General features: G+C 48.8%; 1 protein-coding gene across 1 annotated transcript in view; it reads right to left on the bottom strand.

Annotated features, from left to right (window-relative positions):
* Window positions 1-20261, bottom strand: part of CACNB3 (calcium voltage-gated channel auxiliary subunit beta 3) — a 35697-nt gene that overhangs the window by 1692 nt on the left and 13744 nt on the right. Inside the window, exons 2-13 of the mRNA XM_083591728.1 lie at window positions 16405-16527; window positions 14090-14212; window positions 12608-12723; window positions 11820-11872; window positions 9162-9181; window positions 8037-8117; window positions 7744-7802; window positions 7521-7630; window positions 4734-4885; window positions 2933-3028; window positions 2138-2296; window positions 70-1739 (exon numbers count right to left, since the gene is read on the bottom strand). Of these exons, the coding sequence (XP_083447854.1) occupies window positions 1425-1739; window positions 2138-2296; window positions 2933-3028; window positions 4734-4885; window positions 7521-7630; window positions 7744-7802; window positions 8037-8117; window positions 9162-9181; window positions 11820-11872; window positions 12608-12723; window positions 14090-14212; window positions 16405-16527 (1407 nt within the window). The 3' untranslated portion in view covers window positions 70-1424. The remainder of the gene's footprint in view (window positions 1-69; window positions 1740-2137; window positions 2297-2932; window positions 3029-4733; window positions 4886-7520; window positions 7631-7743; window positions 7803-8036; window positions 8118-9161; window positions 9182-11819; window positions 11873-12607; window positions 12724-14089; window positions 14213-16404; window positions 16528-20261) is intronic.

Raw genomic sequence — 20261 nt, 5'->3', positions numbered from 1 at the left:
TGTGGAGGAGCGGAGACACAAATCCAGTTCCCCAGATTACGAGACTACCGCTCTTAACCACTACACCACACTGGCTCTGTGGAAGAAGGAGGAAGGAATTTGGGGCAGTTCTTACGGTTACTTTGGAGCACGACTTTGCTCATAGTGGCATCAAATCTCATGGTGCTCACAGGAGCAATGTCAGGCAAAGGCCATGTAGGGCTCTCCTATTGGTCTTAGCCACGCCTGTGAGGGATGATGCTGAAAAAAACAAGCATCCCCCCTTTTCAGGAGAATATCTCCAGGTGGAAAAGCCGCTGTGGGGTGGCCTCTATGACTGCATGTGGATGCCGTCTGACATTTCACAACCCATCATTCACCTATTGGATTATGCCACATTTTTCCACTGCCATGAATGGAAGGGGAGGAAAAGATGGAAGAACTGTTTCTAGACTGCTACTTTAAGCTACAGGTAAGGGAATCACATTGCTGAATACATATATCTCCCTGCATACAGAAACTAAACATGAAGAAGAAGCATCATAATCTAGCCTTCTCCACACTAATTTTCTATATGAGGGAAATTCCTTTCCAATATGTTTAACTATGCAATTCTTCTACCCCTGCAACTTGAAGTGGTTCAGCCCAGGGGACAGTTAGACCCCCCCCCACTGCTGCATATGGCTGTGTGTGATGCATCAAAGCACCTGCACAGTCGCCAATGCCACAAAGCTCAGGTGTCATGACTTCACCCACTGCAACTGCAAATCTGAAAATCTACTTGCAGACCACACCCATTCCCACAGCAGACATTCGTGTTCCTCAGCAACCCCAATCGTATTACTTCTGAACTGGCCTACAGCAAAGCATGAGAACGATGCCCGAGTCCTTTCAGCAAAAGCCCACAATCTTGTCTTTCCGCTTGTAATCCATCTACTCCATCTTACCAGGAAAACCGATCCTGGTGTTGCTCCCTGCTAAGCCTCCTTTGTCCTAACAGTAAACCTGCTCACCTGGAGTCAGAAAAAGAGAATCACAGCCCTTTCTCCACCCCCTTTTGTGTGCACACACACAGAATTGCCTCTCTCTTGGAGATGCCCGAAGCCCAAATCCCTCCCCCAAAAACAATGGACCTGGGATGAGAAGCTACCAATGGAATTTACCCTGCAAGGACGTTATTGTGGCCCTCATTAACCCAAAGCAAAGGTGAGCGAGAGATTCCACCCGTCCTGGGTCTACGAATCAGGCAGCTGTGGCTGTGTCTGGGGTTCCATGGATAGCACCTGTATACCAGGGCAGGACCTGTATACTGTGGGGCTGAGCTGGAAGGGGAGGAAGAGAGGAAGGCTTAATACCAGGCAATTGACGTGACTCGGGAGGAGAAGGAGGCCTTATCCCTGGCTGCCCGGCCCAGGGCGGGTCGGGAGGTGCCCGGCCAGGAGGCCTCAGTAGCTGTCCTTAGCCCAGGGCCGGTTGCGCTGCCAGTTCCTCTCGTTGTGGTTGTGCTCTGTCTCGCGCTCCAGGAGGCGGTCCTGGGAGTCGTGGCCGTTGGTGCTGTGGAGGCCGCTGTTGTGGTTGCGGTGAGGCTGGTACAGGTCAGTGTAGGCATCCGAGTACTCCTCCTCCAGGTGCCGAGAGCTGCGCTGAGAGGCCGCCGTCCAAGTCTTGCGGGAGGCGTCGCTCGCCTCGTCCGACTGCATCAGGCTGTCGTGCTCCACCGGGGAGCGTTCGTTGCCGCGCTCGCCCTGCGAGGCCTGGTTCTGGAGTGGGGAACCGTAAAGCGGGTCACAAAAAGCACCCAAGGACACAGCGCTATCTGGGGGCGCATAGCGCGTCTGGGCAGGGCCCATGAGACAGTTACGGTCACTCACACTTAAATGCCATTGAAACATTTCAAACTAAAAATGGCAACCTTGAGCCAACGCACCAGGAAGCAATTCCCACTGGGTATGGAATTGTGTTGCATCTCACACAGCTAGTTCCAGTGGCACTTAAGGGTGACTTATTTTATTTGGCCTGCCATAAGGTTGAGGCTTCTCCCCCTAACCCTCCCCCTCTCAGCAATTTTCCCCATCAGAATCAACAGTCAGACTTGCAGTCCCAACACCTGGAGGACCACAGCTGCCCGCCCCTGCCCCAATTGTTAGGTTATTTGTACCTGCAGGCCTGGAATGGCAGTCGAAGGTGTGGTGAGGTTTTGGCTGCCGGCAGCATGCGCAGGGTGGTGAGTTGCCCGCCAGTATACTTCCAGGTAGTCTGCCAAGTGTTCACAAGCATCCTCCAGCTGGTTCTCGTCCAGGATCACATCAAAGAGTTCCTTGGGGGAAAGGGATGAGGCGCAAGGGTGAGAAGAGGGAGGGAAAGGGATCAGTTCCTCAGAGACCCAGGCACAGAGAGCAGAGAAGTGGGCAGGGAAGAATATGAGGCTTGTAGTGTTGCGTGGAGAACGTAAGCAAGTACCGGGTGGCCTGGCATGGTGTATAGCAAGGGCACAGAAGTGCCACCTTCAGCTCCAACCTTTAAATGTTCTCCCCCAAATTTGAGGATGGTGGACTGCAATCTTAAGATTGTCTGTTAAATGAGGCAGGAGCACTTCTTAATTTCTAGACGAAAAAGCTCTGCAAAGGAATCTCTGCCACTTGTCCTGGAAGGATGTTCCTGAATTCTAAACACATAAGGCGAGATTGCTCAGGGGCATGGGAAAGGCACTCTGCACATGCTCAAAGGCACGTTTTACCATATGAGACGACTTCACATCAGTTTCTTAAAAGACAGAGTGTGGCCATCGATGGCGAAAGCACTTGCCTGGGGTTCCTTCTGCCATTAAGAGAGGACCAGGAGGTGCTGAGTGGAGGAAGTCAAGTTACAGGAGGCACAGGAGGAAAGTGAAGAGCCAGACAGAGCCCAGGGCAAGGCAGAGGCATGTCACACAGAGAGAGACAGACAGACTCACCGGAGGACACTGCACAAGCTTGTCAGCTGCCATCATCTGCACGTTGAGATGCTTCACTTGTGACTTCCCTCTGGACTTGATAAGCCTCTGCAGCACCTTCCAAAAATAAAATAAAATTAGAAGAGGACACAGCTACAGAGCTGGAAGGCTCCCAGCAGGCCACCTAAAGCGGGCGGGAGGGGTGCATTGGCTGAGATGACTGAGCTGTGAAGCAGAATTTACTATGAAACTATCAGATGGTCTCTCTCAGCCTCCTCCCTCCACCTCTGCAGCTCCTAAAACTTATGAAGCCACCGACTGGCAGAGCCATGGGGCTAGAAGAGGCAGCCCAGGCTTTGAAAAGGCACCATTGCAGATAATTAGTACCTCTAATTTGCTTCGGAGAAGGGGGTGTGCAGGAAGCTGCCTTATATTGAGCCAGACCTCTGGTCCATCTAGCTCAGTACACTGACTGGCAGCAGATCTCCAGCGTTTCAGACAGGGAGATGCGTGGAATTGAACCAGGAACCTTCTGCATGCAGAGCAGCTGCTCTCCCACCGAGCTATGACCCTTCCTGTAACCCTAAATGGCTTATGGGAGTACCATTAATCCCACACACTCTCATGGGAAGACTGCATGCTACATGGGTCACCTGACACTGACATTTTCAATGAGAAAGTTCCCGCTGTTGCCACGGCCACCCAACAACTGAACCTCATATGGAAAAAAAAGCAAACATCAGGAAATCCAAGCACACATTTCCCATGTACAATTGCTGCCGTCCCCCACAGCACGAAGCTCGACCTGGGCAACCATCTTGGTTAAAGAGAAGACCTTCTGTGTACAGTAAAGGTAAAAGGGTTGTGCGCCAGTGTGGAAAGTGAGCCAACCTTGTGTTTTTCTTTGGCCCAGCAGCTGGAATTAGAGTGGCCAGGGACCTCCCCTGTATCTTCACATATCCAGAGTAAGAGAGCAGCAACTTTCTCTCCTCACCTGCCACCAGGAGTGGACTTTGGTAATATGGCGTCCTGTGTGAGGAGAAAATGTGGTGCCCCCACCTCAAGTTTCTTATTTTCACAATAATTCCTTTTGGTACTTTGACTAGGTACCAGTATTATAAATATAGGTATATTAATGATGATAATAATTTTGCACCCCTCAGTTCAACACTCTGTGTGGGGGAACCAGCCACACAGCCTTAAATCAAGTGCTGCTGCCACTTCACTGCCCGGTTCCCCCGCTGGCACCTGTTGGGCAGCACAGCTGGATTCCTTCTCAACAACATGCAGAGTCCGAGTTGGGTTTCAAGGTAACTGGGTGCAGCGGTGGTGAATCTCTGAGTTGCAATCTGGCTGTCCTAGTGGAAACCAAACTCTGAGCTGAAATGCTAACTTTGCAAATTTGTGATTTCAGGGAGGGGGTATATATAACTCTTTTGGTAAGGTTTTAAAACAGGACTGTGGGACCTGCTGCCCTCCAAACATTGCTGGACTTCAGCTCCCATCAGCTCCAGCCAGCATGCCCAATAGTCAGGGATGGGGGGAGCTTAATATTTGACATCTGGGGGGCCCTAAGCTCCTATCCCTGTTCTGAACATGGTCCTGCCCATTCAGGAAAACGTGGGGTGGGCATAAATTAAACTAAGCAGAAACCAGCTTACCTAGTGAGCTGGGGAACAGCCTAGAGACGGGAGGAATCCATCTCCCACTGCAAAACTAGCAGAAAACACAGCTGGGAGAGCTGAAAGGGGCTTCAGAAAAACTGAGAATGATTCAGAGGAATCCCCTTTGTCTCTGAGGAGCCTTTTCCTCCCCTGCTTACCTTTGGGGAAGAGACCTTGACGTAGACGATGATTGGGGCCAGCGAAGTTTTGGCCAGTTGTGCTGGGTGGTTGATGGTGTCAGCATCCAACACAACCAGCTGCAGCGACTTGGCCAGTTCAAAAATTCGCTCGATCTCGCTCTGGACTTCAGCTGTGAAGGAAGCAGAAGGACAGTTGGCTGGATGCCCCTTTGAATAGGCAGGAAAGAAGGCTCTGTCTGCCTCCTGCCTCAGGCATCTCTCTGGCATCCACACACACTTGCCTCCCTTGAGTCTCACCTCCACAGCTCCTCACCACCTTTGAAACTACAGTTTTTACTGTAGGCTGGAAGAACTACTTATGATAAGCTTCCTTCTTGTTTCTAAAAGGATTTATAATTGCCTGTTCAGGTCTCTAGACCCTAAGTGTCTGGGATGTAGCATTGGTGAAAGTTTCAGTCAGGATAGCAGGATAGCAGGACAGGTGCAGAGGACACAGCTCTGTCCTCTCATCATTTGGGCACTGTCACAGCAGTATCTACTGCCTCAGTATCTACTTCCTCACTCTGCCCAATGGCAGGGCCCTTCTCTGGGTGCAGCGCAGGGACAGGAGCTTGTGGCCCTCCAGATGATGGGAGTCAATCACATGTAATCCTAGCTGGGAGTAAGTCCCATTAAACTCAGCAGGACAGAGCTTCGGAGTAGACAAGTATAGGACTGCCCTGTAAGAGATAGGGAGCTACACTCCAGAACTTCCTTATTTCAAATCCTCCAATCTGCCAAGGACTAATCAGGTGACATTGGGAAGGTTTGCTACTTTCTCCCAGCCTTTATCTGGAATTCTATTGACCTATCCTACAGGGGTTTTGCAAGGATTACAAGGTAACACATCTGAAGTGTTTTGGGCATTTGAAAGCACTATATAAATGCATGGTTCATTCATTATTATATTGTCCCACTATTGCTTCTAGTCAAGCAAATTGTGCAGGTTTTTTTTATGCCATACAATGCCCTGCAAAACCTGTTTTCCAGAACTGAAAATGAGATAAATAACTATCCCACTTAGAAACCAGTTTCTAAAAGAATAATTGTCCCTTTTCAGACTTGGTGGGTCTTTGAGATTATTATTACCCTTCCCCGTAAGCTTGGGAAATGAGCAGGAACCCATTCTGAAAATGCTGTGAGAGGTATATAAATAACAGCAGTGTGTTGCCTCCTGCAGGAAGCGGTGAAATGCAAGACACCGGGTACATTCAAGGAGAATGAGGAGGCTGCTTCAGGTGAACTGACAGGATCCAGTTTTATAGTACAATGTCAACGTAAGGAGGGGAAAAACACCTTTAATTCTGCTAATGTTACTCATTTTTACAGGGTGACACTGAGATGCAGCCACATGATGCTTTCGCACTGTGTCTGCGTTCTGCGCAAGCACATTCCCACATGTGCAACTATAACTGCTCAGATATCGTGCAAGAAAACAGCATTAGGGCACTTCACTCAATTGTGCCGTCTATTTCTTTTCACCCCACATGAAACTGTATGTTTACAAGAACAGATAATCTAGCTCAGTACTGTCTGCATTGACTGACAGTGGCTCTCCAGGGTTTCAGACAAGCAGATACCGTATTTTTCGCTCTATAGGATGCACTTTTTCCCCTCCAAAAATGAAGGGGAAATGTGTGTGCGTCCTATGGAGCGAATGCAGGCTCCTTGGCTTCAGCGATAGCATCACGAAGCCTCCGAAGCGCAGAGGGAGAGCTCCCCGTGCACTCCGGAGGCTTAGCGTTGCTTTCGCTGAAGCCGCCTGAAGCCCCCGGAGCGCAGGGAACTCCCATTGTGCTCCGGGGGCTTCAGGCAGCTATCCGCAAGCCTTCGGAGCACAGCAGGAGTTCCCACCGTGCTTCGAAGGCTTGCAGATAGCCGCCTGAAGCCTGGAGAGCGAGAGGGGTCGGTGCACACTGATCCCTCTTGCTCTCCAGGCTTCGCTTCGCTGGAGAGGGGCTGCACAGTTTTCCCTCTCTGCGCAGCGCCCCTTCAGCGAAGCGGGAGGAAAAATGTAAGGGGCTCCATTTCTCCTGCCGCTTCACTGAAGGGGCGCTGAGCAGAGAGGGGGAGAATTTTTTCCCCCTGTTCTCCCCCTCCTATGGTCCGGTGCGTCCTATAGAGCAAAAAATACGGTAATTCTTAGCCCCACCTGGAGATGCCAGGGGTTGATGCCTGGGGCCTTCTGTGTGCAAAGCAGAGGCTCTACCACTGGGCTGCAGCCTGTTCCCAAGAGGGATGCATAGAAGGTCTGGTCTCTGCCCAGGAAATTTTAAAACTGTATTTCCCCTGTTGTGCTCAGACGAGCAATGAGAGCATGACAGCAACATATACACAAACCAAAATGATCTCTCCCCCCCCCCCCAAGTTTAAAAGTTAATAGTTTCTGCAGGCATTTCTGAATCCTTGAAGAGCGAAGCCTGTATGCTTTCAGGGAGCTTGCACCCAGGGCCCTCTGTGGATTGCGGCCTTTCAAAGCAGGACCCTGAAATCTACTGATGGGTGAGCAGAAAGAAAGAGCAGGAGGTGGCTGAGAAGGAAACAGTGCTGTGAATTCTGCTTAGAAACTTGCACAATTTGCATCCAAGAGCGTCGCTTGAGACCTACCCACACCAAGAGGAAAATCTAGACGACCTTTCTCCCTGGCACACTCATTTTCTATAAGCAGGGAATCTGGGATGCAAGACCAAGGAACGCCATGGCTATGCCAGACAAGCTGCTCGCCTGCCAACTCCCGTTGCCCTTATGGGACCTGCTGGGACTCACCGATACTGGACCGGGTTGTGGATCGCTCAATGATGGCCCGCTTGCCTGGGTTGTTCAGCACTGAGCGCTTGGCCAGTGACAAGTCAGCTGTGACCCGTGTGATGGAGATTCTGAAAGACAGGATGGCAGGCGACAAGACCATTACCCAACACTCACTAGCGGCACGGGAACCAGGCAACAGGTGGGGGTCGAAATTGCTCTTCATTTCAGAATAGTGCCTTACCTGCCATCAAATCTGTGCTTGAGAAAGTCAAAGAGAGCTTTCTGCATCATGTCTGTCACCTGAAAAGAAAGGACAGAGGGCAAGAGGGCAGCGGTGCTGGTCAAATGACTACCACAGCCAGGATTTTTTGTGTGACATGGGAGCTATTTTATGTTGGTACCTGCAGCACTTTTAGGAATATACGAGTACTGGCAGCTCGTCTTCCCCCCGCCCCTACCAAAAATGCACTGGCTACAGCCATATTTCAGAATGTGGGTTTGGGGCAGAGTTTTGTCCCTTCCACGTTCCCATACCTCATATCCTTTCAGGGATGGCCCCACCAGGACCACCGGCCTCATGGAGGGCACGACATCGTAAGGTGGGATGTGCTCTGTCTGTAAAAAGGAGGGTGTGTCACAAAATGGCTTCTCCCTTCCTCTGCAGCCCAGAAAGTAGGAGAAAGGAGAGCAGTAATGACAAACTGGGGGCTCTCTCCATTTCAACCGGAAACGCGTATACGCAATCCCAATGGATGATGAGGTATCAGATACCACCCCTATATCCCTTTTGCTTTGCTACAATATCATATCAGTATCAACAAGCTACGAACTCCTTGCAACAGGAAGTGGCCTCACCTGCTCAGCCCCAGTCCCTCTTCTCTGCCCTACACTGCCACCACCTACTGCGCCCACAGCAGCCACCCAAACCGCTACATGTGGGCATTTTGCTGGGTGGCAGGGAGTAAAACACTGAAAGGGGAGAGCAAGCTAGTTTCTCACCAAAAAATGGGAAGAATAGAACCTGTACTCCCCCCCCCCTTCTAAATGAAAGCTGGGAATCAAGGAATTATGGCTAAACTAGGGACAGCAATTGTCCCCTCCTTCCTTGGACACCCGGGCCACCAACCTTCCCCTCCTCTCATATTTTTATGCTGAGCATGGGGAGGAAGCCCAATCAAAACCAATTAAAAAGCCTGCTGCCTTTGTATCCTGGTCTACATGGGGCAAAATGCTTCCCAGCACACATTGAGGTGGCCCTGTACGGGGGGGGGGGGAAGACCCCCATCACTGCAGGCTGCTCCAGCCAAAGGCAGCTCCACCTCGAATGCCATTCTAGCATGAAATCCACTCTGTTCAAAGTTAGGTTGCGTACACATGTATGTGCAAAGCACATTGGAAGCACATTCCGCGGGGGCCCCTCAAAGAATTCTGGGCACTGTAGTTTGTCGAGATTTGCTGGGAATTGTAACTCAGAGGTGAACTACAGTGCCCAGAATTCTCTGAGGGGGGAAATGTGTTTTGAATGTGGTTTAGAGGCATACTGGAAATGCAGCCTTGGACAGGACGGCCTCATAGTTCACCCCGTCTTCCGCTTGTAGAATTGGCTAGCAGGGAAAAGACACAGCACAGAAGAGGGTCATCCCAGCATTGAGTCCTTACCTGCTTTTGCTTCTGTTTGGCTTGTTGGGGGAAAAAGAAAATACGGGGTTGTCAACAGTGAAGTATCAGCAAATGAACAAGACTACAAGGAGGACAAGGGGCCCTGCAGTTTAAGAGCTTTAATCCCTTGGGAGTTGGAATTGGGGTGGGGGGTGGCTGCCTTCCTGTTACCCCTTCTCCCCCGGCCTCACTCTCGCAAGGCATCTCTGGCCTCACTGTTGTGGCACCCCCTTCAGCACGGCACCCAGTGTGGCACTGGTTCTGCAACCCTAAAACAACCTCTGATTTGCCAAATCATGTGACAGGGCAGGGACAAAGTAAGCCTAGGCCAGGCATGGCCAAACTTGTCCCTCCAGCTGTTTTGGGACTACAACTCCCATCATCCCTAGCCAACAGGACCAGTGGTCAGGGATGATGGGAACTGTAGTCCCAAAAGAGCCGGAGGGCCAAGTTTGGCCATCACTGGCCTAGGCCAATTTGTCTTAAAGGGATACATTTGAAGTCAGCAGTGGCTTATGCATGTATGACATTAAAAGCATTTGGTGCTCAGGGCATTGCATCCAAATTTTGTGCTAAGGAAAGTGAAATCCAGACAAATGGATGCATCGCTGTGTTTCCCTCTTTGACTGCAATTCTCTGTTCTTTCAGCTTCCAGTGTGGTTGGCAACACTATCTATCTTTCCCCGCCTACACTGAGAATCCAGTGCTCTTGTTTTACTAGGCATTATTTATTTGTTGAATTTATTCCTCGCTTACTACATGTCTCAAAGCGACTTACAATGATAAAAGCACACAATAACACAAAAGTCAAAACACACCAAAAAGCTAAAAGAACATTACGGACTCAAAGAGCCTGTCCTGAAATTGCATAAGCACATCTCCCACTCCACCCTATTACGTAAAAGAGAGCACCAATGCAGGCTAGGGGAATCATCACACCGTATAAGCCCAGTTCAAAGCTAAATGTCTGGATGAACAGGAATTTTATATTTTTTTTAATTATTAAATTTGTATACTACCCTTCATCCACAGATCTCAGGGCAGTTCACAACATGAAAATAAAATATAAAAGCAGAAAATACGTGATAAAAACCAGAACAAGAACCAGCCAACCAATAAGTCCCCCTTTTTGCCTGGCACCTAAAAAGCTGATAGTGATGTTGCCTGGTGCATCTCTCTAGGGAGAACATTCTATGGTCAGGGATCCACCACTGAGAAGGACCATTCTCCTGTTGCTGCCCTCTACACTTCCCTCCGAGGGAGGGGGCACACAAATAAGGGCCTAGCCAGAAGTCGGCAAAGATTTTAGCCACGGGCTGGTCCACCGTCCCTCAAACCTTGTGGTGGGCAGGAGAAGTGGCACCCGGGGGGGGGGAGCTGGAAGAAGAGGCAAGGGGGGCAAGTAGTCCTCCTCCCCACCCCCCAACCCCAGCTGCTGCACTTATCTTCCCAAGGGCTGCCACCACCACCACTGCTGCTTCTCGTGGGTAGGCAGAAGGAGCTTGTCCTCTCCACTCTCTGGCCTACAGGAGCACCAGGGCAGCGGCGGAGGGGAGATGAGTGGCGTGAAAGGCCTGGCTCCGGAGAAGGGCTGCTTAAAATGGAGCTCAGCCAGCTCAGCCCAGCCCCCTTCCTCCTCTAGGCAGGGCGGGGAGAAGCCAGGAGGAGGGAGGGAGGAGGCGCCGCCGCGGTGTGTAGGAAGGAGAGGAGGCAGGATGGAATGGCGCGGGGGGGGGGGGAATGGTGCAGCCCGAACAGACAGAATCCCCATGCCGATCCACAGACAGTCCATGGGCCGGATCCTGAAGGCAATTGGGCCTGATCTGGCCCCTGGGCCTTAGTTTGCCGACCCCTGGCCTAGGCTGACAAATGCAAGGTCTGGGTGGGTTCAGGCAGAGAGAGGCAGTTCTTCCCTTTTGGCCCTGCCTGTCTAACCACCCTCCAGCAAGATCTTTTTGGTCTCTCTCTGTTTCTCAAGTGAAACTAGCAAGGGGGAGAAAGAGCTGGCATAGGTGAAATGCCTCTTCTACTACAATTCCTTCAAAGAGTGTCTTTGAGCATATGCAAGGAGCCTTCCCCTTGCCACACGTGAAATTCCCAAGACAATAAAAAATCTTTTTGGCTCCAGCAGGTGGTGCAATTTGACACTAGCATCTGGCTTCAGAGCAGTTTATTTTGTCAGAAATTTTTCACCTGGCAAGTACATTCACTTTTTGGGGCCTGCTAAAAACATTCATGTTTAGGCAAGTCTACCCAAATATGTAGAATGCTGATATGTGTTTTAATCTGCTTTTAGCTTATTGTTGATTTTAATTATTTTCTGAATGTTTCAAACTGTTTATATTGATAATTTTATTGTTTTGTTCTTTTTGTAAATTTCTTTGAGGTTTTTTCCCTTACAAACAAGTAGTATATCAAATTTAAGAAATAAATAAACCAAACCAAACCAGAATTGTTTCAAACAAAAGTGTGGGTGGGTGTTTTTGCTTTGCTTTTCTGTCTGCAAAAACATGCTAAGATTTCACCAGTCGTTTTCAAGCATATCATAAGGGCTAGGATCTTGCTTCTGTGGTTTAATAAAAGCTAAGGTTCTCAGGCGGTTGCATTCAGCTCTCCCACAGAAACACAGCAGACACTCAACCCTGTTTAAGGTTTTACCTAGTGATGGGGGAGGCGATCGCCTGTTGCTGATGGCAGGATTACCAGACTGCCTAATTGAGGAAGAAAAGAGAAAGTTAGTGTGGCAACTGGAGATAAATGTGGAGCTCAAGCTTGTGTGGATGTGCTTGTTCCAAATAGGAAAGCAAAGTCTGGAAGATTCAGCAGCTGCCTAAAGAAAGCACGCCCTCCCACAGTCCAGTTTTCTCAATGGAACAAGGGCCAGTGCTGTATACTGAAGGTGGCTCACAGGACCTAAGTTAGCATCTCATGTAGCTCTTCATTGATGCTGAACTTAGAATTAGCATCAGTGTCCCTGAACATGTACCGTATTTTTTGCTCTATAAGACTCACTTTTTCCCTCCTAAAAAGTAAGGGGAAATGTGTGCGCATCTTATGGAGCGAATGCAGGCTGCACAGCTATCCCAGAAGCCAGAACAGCAAGAGGGATTGCTGCTTTCACTGCGCAGCGATCCCTCTTGCTGTTCTGGCTTCTGAGATTCAGAATTTTCCCCCCTGTTTTCCTCCTCCAAAAACTAGGTGCGTCTTGTGGTCTGGTGCGTCTTATAGAGCGGAAAATACGGTATATTAAAAACCATGCACAGTATCACACAGCGGTTTGAGTTTAGCTACCAAAGAATTTAGATGGGGGGGGGGAGGTACACAGTACTACTGCCAGTTTTACAACCTGCCTCCCACCACAGAAAAGCATCACACCCCTTTCTCTTGCTGGTGTGGCTGACTGAGCCAGAGTTATGTGCCATCCCACCCACTGAAGGCCCTCTTACCTGGCTTTCTGCTCCTGCTTCAGCCGAATGGCCTCCAGCCGCTGTGGGCTGGGGATGAAAGCGATGTCTCCCCCCTCCTTCACTAGCCGCCCGATCCACCAGTCATTGCTGTACTTCTGCAGAGACATCATGGTAGAGGGTCATGAATTAGACTTAAGGCTTCACAGATCTGTAGGGTCATAGACCCGTTAAAGACACCTTCCTACCATATACAGTGGTACCTCGGGTTAAGAACTTAATTCGTTCTGGAGGTCTGTTCTTAACCTGAAACTGTTCTTAACCTGAAGCACTACTTTAACTAATGGGGCCTCCTGCTGCCGCTGCACCACCGGAGCACAATTTTTGTTCTCATCCTGAAGCAAAGTTCTTAACCCCAGGTAATATTTCTGGGTTAGCAGAGTCTGTAACCTGAAGCATATGTAACCTGAAGCGTATGTAACCCGAGGTAGCAGTATAGAAAAAGAGGGAGGGAATGCGAAGTATCTCTCACTTGTTAAACTACTAATGTAAACAACTGATATATTTTTTATTATTTTTGAATCCTCAAGATGAGTAACAATATGTTAATTTAAAAAAACAAAAAACCAAGCCAACATCTATAAATCTTGCAGTAGCTAAAGATCTGACCCTTCAGTACCAGAAGGCTATGGCCAGATTTCACGTCACATATCAGAGAGAAGAACCACTGGCTGTAGCAATCAGAGAATCGGCAGGATTTAATAGATGAGAAGCTAGCACTGTAGAGGAAGTGGGGAGCAGATGGAGCTCATTCACCTGGAAAGGCATCCCATCTAGGAGAAGGAAAACTGAAATTAAACCTTCGCTGCCTTCGGGGATATCTCTGGAAGAAGAAGAAGAATAGTACCCTACACAAATCCAGAGTGAAGTTCCTAAAACGGTTGGGTGGCGCCTTGTGAGCCTCCTTCTGCCAAGCTGGTGCCAAATGTCTTGCTTTGCTTTCTGTTTGAATGACATTGGGGGGGGCGGTCCTTAATCTGTGCAGCCCAGGACCACCATACACCACAATATGCACCAGGAAGGTCACTTCGGTGCTATTAATTTCGCCCCCCAGAAGCTCACTCCATTGTCTCCCAAGTCAGATAGATGCCAACAAAAACAGCACTAAATTCAATAATATCCAATCTAAATTTGGCCCATCTGGTCCAGCATCCTGTTTTCCACAGTGGCCATGTCAACTCTGATTTTGGTGCTAGTACACAATCATCAAGACTAGTAGCCATTATGCTCCATTAATTTGTCAAATTCCTTTTTAAAGCTGTCCAATTTGACAGCCATCACTACATCTCTTGGCAGCAAATTCCATTGTTTAGCTATGCGCTGTGTGAATAGTACTGATTTTGTCTGCCCTGAATCTCCCCCGATTCAGCACGCGGCATCGTACCTCCAGGAAAAAGAGGTACTACAATTGCAAGCTGTTGCTGACAACTCTTCTCCCCATCCCCATCTCCACCCAGGCCCCACCTCTTTGATGTGCAAGAAGTCTTTGGCTTCAAAGTTGATGGCAGAGTCACGAACAGGACATTCCTCATCCAGCGTCCCACAGTAGCTGACATTGGTACGAACGGCAAATGCGACTGGCTTGTTCTGGGGAGGAAAAGAAATCAGAGAGGGAGCCTGTCAGTGCTAGGTCAGATGGGACCTCGTCACTTCCCTCTCAAGAACAAATGTGCAGGATCCGTCACTCTCGGGATTATGCCCAGTTCCAAAGGGTTTCGAGGGCGGTTGATGGGCCAAGGACCATAGAGCCCTCCACGGAGGAAGCTAGACAAGGAAAAGTTCCCTTTAATGAGGTTTGTTAGTTCTCTAGAAAATTCTCTCGACTGAACAAGGTTTGACTTGGCTGTTGGAGTCATCTGAGGAAAGGACTTCAGGATGCTCACTCAGTTTGTACATTTACACACACCTGCTCCCGCTCTCGCTGGTTAGAGAGCCCACTGATGGTCTCTCTTCTTGTAGGTGTTTAAAACACTTTATATGCAATCCTGGCAACAGCCCTATAAAGTAGATTCACACGTTGCAGGTAAGGGGAACTTAAGGAGAGGGGGTTGTCTCGTGAGTGTGGAGTGTGAAACACAGAGCAGTCAAATACAGCATTCCTAGAGTGGACATAAAAAGGGGGGGTGTCTGGACCAGCCAGTTGGAACTTCCTGTTTCCTCCTGGGCTGGGACAAACTTCCTCTACATGTGACCAGAGGTAGGCGTGACCTCACCTGTGCAGGTAACAAAATAGCACAGGGGATGCAGCCATCTCTCTCTCTGACTCCATTCCTCGAAGAAACAACATCTCCTTAGCCTGAGATGCTCTCTTGGCTTCCAGACAAGAGAAGACAAAGGAACTATCTCCTTATGGGATAGATTCCACGTGTATATATCTTGTAACTTAAGTCTGCCTTCTGGGATCCATCTGTGAACAGAACGTGTGAGTAAACTCTTTTATATTTTTATACAAGACTGTGTCGTATCTATTCTTTTTAAGAGGGAATAAAGGGGAATTACCAGGAAACTTATTTTAGAGGCTTATACAAGCCAGGCAAACCTATCCGCTGTGGAAGTTTAAAAGGGGAATGTTACTCTGCTAAATTGTAGAACTTGTTAACACAAGTTGGGAAGGATATAATCAAACAATATATCCTCTCCTGCCTCCCTGAACATTCCCACAGTGAGTTCCTGGCTGCAGCAAGACTTGAACCAAGGGCAACCTATACTGCCATGATATCATACTTGTATCACAACTAATGTAATATGGATTATATAGAAAAGTGATTTATGAGGCCAAATCCAGTATTACATTTAACAGTCTTCAGACTCCCATGCTTCCTTTGCGCAAGTGACAAAAACAGTTGTGGGAAGCAAATTTGAGCAAGAGAATGGCAGGAGTAGGAAGGCCAAAGCAACCCCTCCCTCCCCCCACTCCTCAGATCAAACCCACAGCCTCACACTGTGCTTTTTATTTATTAAAAAAATACACAACAACCACGATCAGGAAACTATTGTCTGAATCTGCTTTGTAATATCTAGCTTGGCCCTTAGTGTAGTCATTAGCTGCAGCAACAGAACACGCAGGGCAGCCCAGATGTGCTCCCTCCGATACTGGATTGTAGCCCGTTTCTCTTTTATTCACTAATAAATGCCACCCCATTGGCTTGTGTGTGTTGTGTATGATGCCTTTGGAACACACAGGTAAGGATTACATCAATTGTAATCTACAGAAAGGAGAAGAAACCGCAGTCATGGAAACCAGTGAGCAAAAGGCCAAAAATTGCTCGCTGCCCTGCTCTCTGTGGTCTTCAGAAGCCAAAATGAAGGGCAGATGTGGGGCCACCAAGAAGTCGTTGAAGAGCAGCCCACCCCTGTCATCATGGATCATTTTGAGGTCACTGTTTGGGGGAGGGCTGAGGCGCCGTTATTCTGAAGGCAGATTGGAAATGCACTAGTCCTTTCCAGAATGTTCATGAGAAAGCAGTATGATGTTTACATAAAACTTAAAGATTATTTTCTGCTCCTTACAGTCCACCCCTCCTGGCCCAGGGCAGGGCTGGGGAATCTATGGCTCCTCAGATGTTGTCTTGGACTCCCACTCCCATCAGTCCCAGCCGGCATGGCCAGTGGTTGGAGACGATGGGACTTGTGGTACCAAAATATATGGGAGGCCACAGGTTGCCTCCCTGCATTCAGAGCTGCTGGGGACCAAGGGAAGCTGTTTCATGGACAAAGAGGTCCTCACCCAACATCTGCTTAGCTGAAACCAAGGCTGGCGTACCCTCCCCTGCCAGTACCTTGGCTTTCTCGAGTTGCTGCTGAGCCTGGTTCTCCACTTCGCGCTTCACCCCCTCGCGCTCCTCCTCGAGCGACACGTCGGAGTCCAGCGATGGGCGGCTGGTGTACGAATCAGCGGAGCCCTGAGGAGAAGGTTCAAAGCTCGAATGAGGTGAGGGATTTGGCCATACTGGAAGTCAGGATGCAGCCTGATTTGAGGAGGCCTGCCAGAGCTTCTCTCCCAGATGGGACTTTTCTTTCTGTAATGGCTGCTGAAAGAAGAGGTACCTCAGCCGCACAGTTTCACACTGAAAACCTGTGCATTTGGACTCCACGCACTTTTAGGCTGAGAGCCTTGCAAGTTGCTAAGCTCGGCAGGGGTGGATCTGATGTGTGCCTGGATGGGAGACCAGATGGGAAACCACATGCATCTGTCCTCCAGTTCCATGATGGAAGAAAGAGAGGATAAAAAACGTATTAACCTCTCCCCCCCCCCCCCGATGTTTGAGGTTTCCCTGGCAGGGTCAATACAGTGGGCCAGTCATATCAGAAGCTACAGTGCTAAACTATAGTGCCTTAAGGCACTATTCTGTTCAAGGTGTAATAGCCTATAGTCCAGCCTTCGCCAACATGATGCCTAGCAGATGTTTTGGACTAGGACTCCATCAGCTCCAGGATCAAATAGTGGGGCTGATGGGAGTCATAGTCCAAAAGATCTGGAAAGTAGCAGGTTGGGGGAAGGCTGGTACGATTGGGAACTGCTTTACAACGCCAATGGTGGAGATGTTAAATCAGAATTCTTAAAGCTTGTTCCTCAGCTAACATTTCCTCATAAGTATATAAGACTGCAGCCTTAATATTCAAATTAGATACCCTCCAACAGCTCTCCGGAAAAAGAGGACACTCTTGTATAATTACAGCACCCTTGTCTTTGAACTAAAAATCACTGCCAGAAGGCTACCCGCTTCCCCACACCCCAATACACACACACTATTATACACTGCTGAAGGCTCTTAGCTGTATGCTATATTTATTTCCTGTGCAATCACCTGCTTTGTGCTGGTTTTGGATGAAAGCTTATTAGTAAAGCCAAAAAAAATTAAAAATCTCCTTTTTTAAAACAGCAACCTAAACAATATTTTATAGCATTTATTTTCACAAGATATATAGTCAGACTTATGGAACAGCTGCAACTCAGATGCATTCAAGGAAATGTTCACAGCATGGCTGAGGTGCAAAGGAAGCTTGTGCACTGTGCAAGAACCCGAACATGGCTTGTGGGGAATTTCTTTAGATTCCCAAATCTCCCCAAAGGCAAAATGCAGGCAGCCAAAGTACCAGGGACAAGTAAATAGGGAAAGCTGGAGCATATAAGGGGAAGTGGTAGAGCATCTGCTTTGTGGGTTCAATCCCATCATCTCCCAGTAGGGATGGCAGATAACCCTGGTGACATCTTAAAGAGCCACTGCCAGTCAGTGCAGTACTGAGTTGGTGGAATAGGGGTCTTTCTCAGCATCAGGCTGTTTCCTACGTCCCAAAGTCAGAGCAAGTTCTGTTCTAGTATAGAATAGCTCAGTGGTCCGGGTGGCAGCTGTGTTGTTTACTTTGCACCAGGACTGCTCCTCTACGTTCACAAGAACTGCTGTGATAGCTCAGTCAGTAGAGCAAGAGACTCTTAATCTCAGGGTCATGGCTTTGAGCCCCATGTTGAGCCAAAGATTCCTGCATTGCAGAGGGCTGGACCAGATGACCCTCAGAGGTCCCGTCCAACTCAATAGGTGAAGCTTTTCCCACCATGCACCTTGATCCCAGGAAACCACCAACTCCACATGTTTGGGTATCCGACTGTCCTTAAAGGTACCGGAGCAGGGCCCACCACAAAAAGATGGCAAAAGTCCCTCATTCCTCAGGCCCTTCTCTCCTCAGTCACATATTCGCTAAGTCAGCTTTTGCCAACCTAGCGCCCTCCAGACAGGTGAAGCCTGTTCCCCTCCCCCCCATCTGCAATACGAGGACAATAATACTGGCATCCCCTACTGGACTGTTATTGTAAGAATTTCTCAGAGAAGCCCTTAGAAACCAGACACATGCTACATAAATGCTAAATTATATAATTGGTGCTGTTGGTATTTATTGGTTTGCCTAAAATCTTATTCCTATGGCAGCCAAGCTCTCCTTTCCCATTTCTCCACTGCACTTAATACCATATATTTTATCTTCCTTCCTTCAAATCCTACTTTCCCCTTAGGAAACCCAGATGAGTCCCCATTTCTAGCTTCAATCACATCAGTTGCCTTTTCCCACATCCCTCCCTTGCTCCCACTTCTCTCTGCCTTGTCTTATCTTCTCCTTGGCTGGTTTTCATGCGCAAATTCCTTGAGGGAAGGGGCCTGCCTATATCAGCTTAACAAATTCTGTGCATACAATACTGAACAAGAAAAGGCTGCCGGAGGTGCTGCTGCCCCACCATCCCGCCAAACAGCTTACAGTCTAAGCAAGGTGGGAATTCAGAGAAGGAAACCAGAGGGGGTTCAGGTAAAGAAGGGATGAGGATGCGACCTGGGCGGCCACTGACAACCTGACTGCTTTGTCTTTAAAGGTGGAGATGGGGTTTCCCAGTCTGTCTAACAAGTGACACACCGACAGCAATGTCACTAGGGAAGCATCTGGGAATGCCATCCTATTAGAAGTCAAAAACAGCCGCCACCATTATTAATGCCCAGTATACCTGAAGGAGCATCTCCACCCCCATCGTTCTGCCCAGACACCGAGTTCCAGTGCCGAGGGCCTTCTGGCGGTTCCCTCGCTGTGAGAAGCAAAGCTACAGGGAACCAGGCAGAGGGCCTTCTCGGTAGTGGCACCCGCCCTGTGGAATGCCCTCCCACCAGATGTCAAAGAGATAAACAACTACGTATCTAACATTTAGAAGACATCTGAAGGCAGCCCTGTTTAGGGAAGTTTTTAATGTGTGACATTTTAATGTATTTTTAATCTTTGTTGGAAGCTGCCCAGAGTGGCTGGGGAAACCCAGCCAGATGGGCGGGGTACAAATAATAAATTATTATTAATACTGCATATTTGAAATGTCCCAACACTTTGTGTACATTATGCCAGCAATCCTCCACAACAGCCCTGTAAGGTGGGCCATAAGTGGAGCATCAGCTCTGGGTATAAAAAGATGGATCAGTTGGCGACTCTGAAAGATCCCAAGAAGGTCTCATCAGCACAGTTCAAAGGGCTACATCGGTGTAGGAAACCTGGGGCCGTCCAATTGCTGTTGGACTCAAGGTTTCCCATCACTTGACTAGACCAAACCTCTCTCAAGTCCCCACCACCCTCTGCTACATTAAATGTGGTGTGTGTGTGTGATGTACTTCTGTCACAGTTGCACCGGATAAAGGAGAGTTGTGACAAAAGCAGGGAAGCTTCTAATAAGTGAAGCTCCATTTCCCAAAATTCTCCTTTCTGCCCAGCAATGTAAGAGATGCAGAAATTCCCCTTCCCTTAAAAAATGGGAATCTGAAAGTCCTGGCTGCCTCCCCCATTAACTTTAAAAGAAAAAAGGTAGTTCATCAGTGGGGTTTGCACTTTTAATCCCCCTTCCGCTTCAGTTTTCACAGATTAATAGTAGGCATGTCTACTCAGAAGCAAACCCTGTCGAATTCAATGGGGCTTACTCCCAGGAAAGTGAAACTAGGGCTGCAACCTAAGCTGCAAGGAAAACATAGCAGCAGCCTATGCCAGGTTTTGGCGCCAACTGCTTCCAGAAGGATACCTTACACCAGGGGTAGGCAACCTAAGGTACGTGGACCGGATCCAGCCCAATCGCCTTCTCAGTCCGGCCCACGGATGGTCCGGGAATCAGCATGTTTTTACA

This window comes from Podarcis filfolensis (genome assembly GCF_964270895.1).
Source record: "Podarcis filfolensis genome assembly, chromosome: 2".
In the NCBI taxonomy this organism is placed as follows: Eukaryota; Metazoa; Chordata; class Lepidosauria; order Squamata; family Lacertidae; genus Podarcis; species Podarcis filfolensis.
This window is presented reverse-complemented; position numbering and strand designations above follow the sequence as displayed.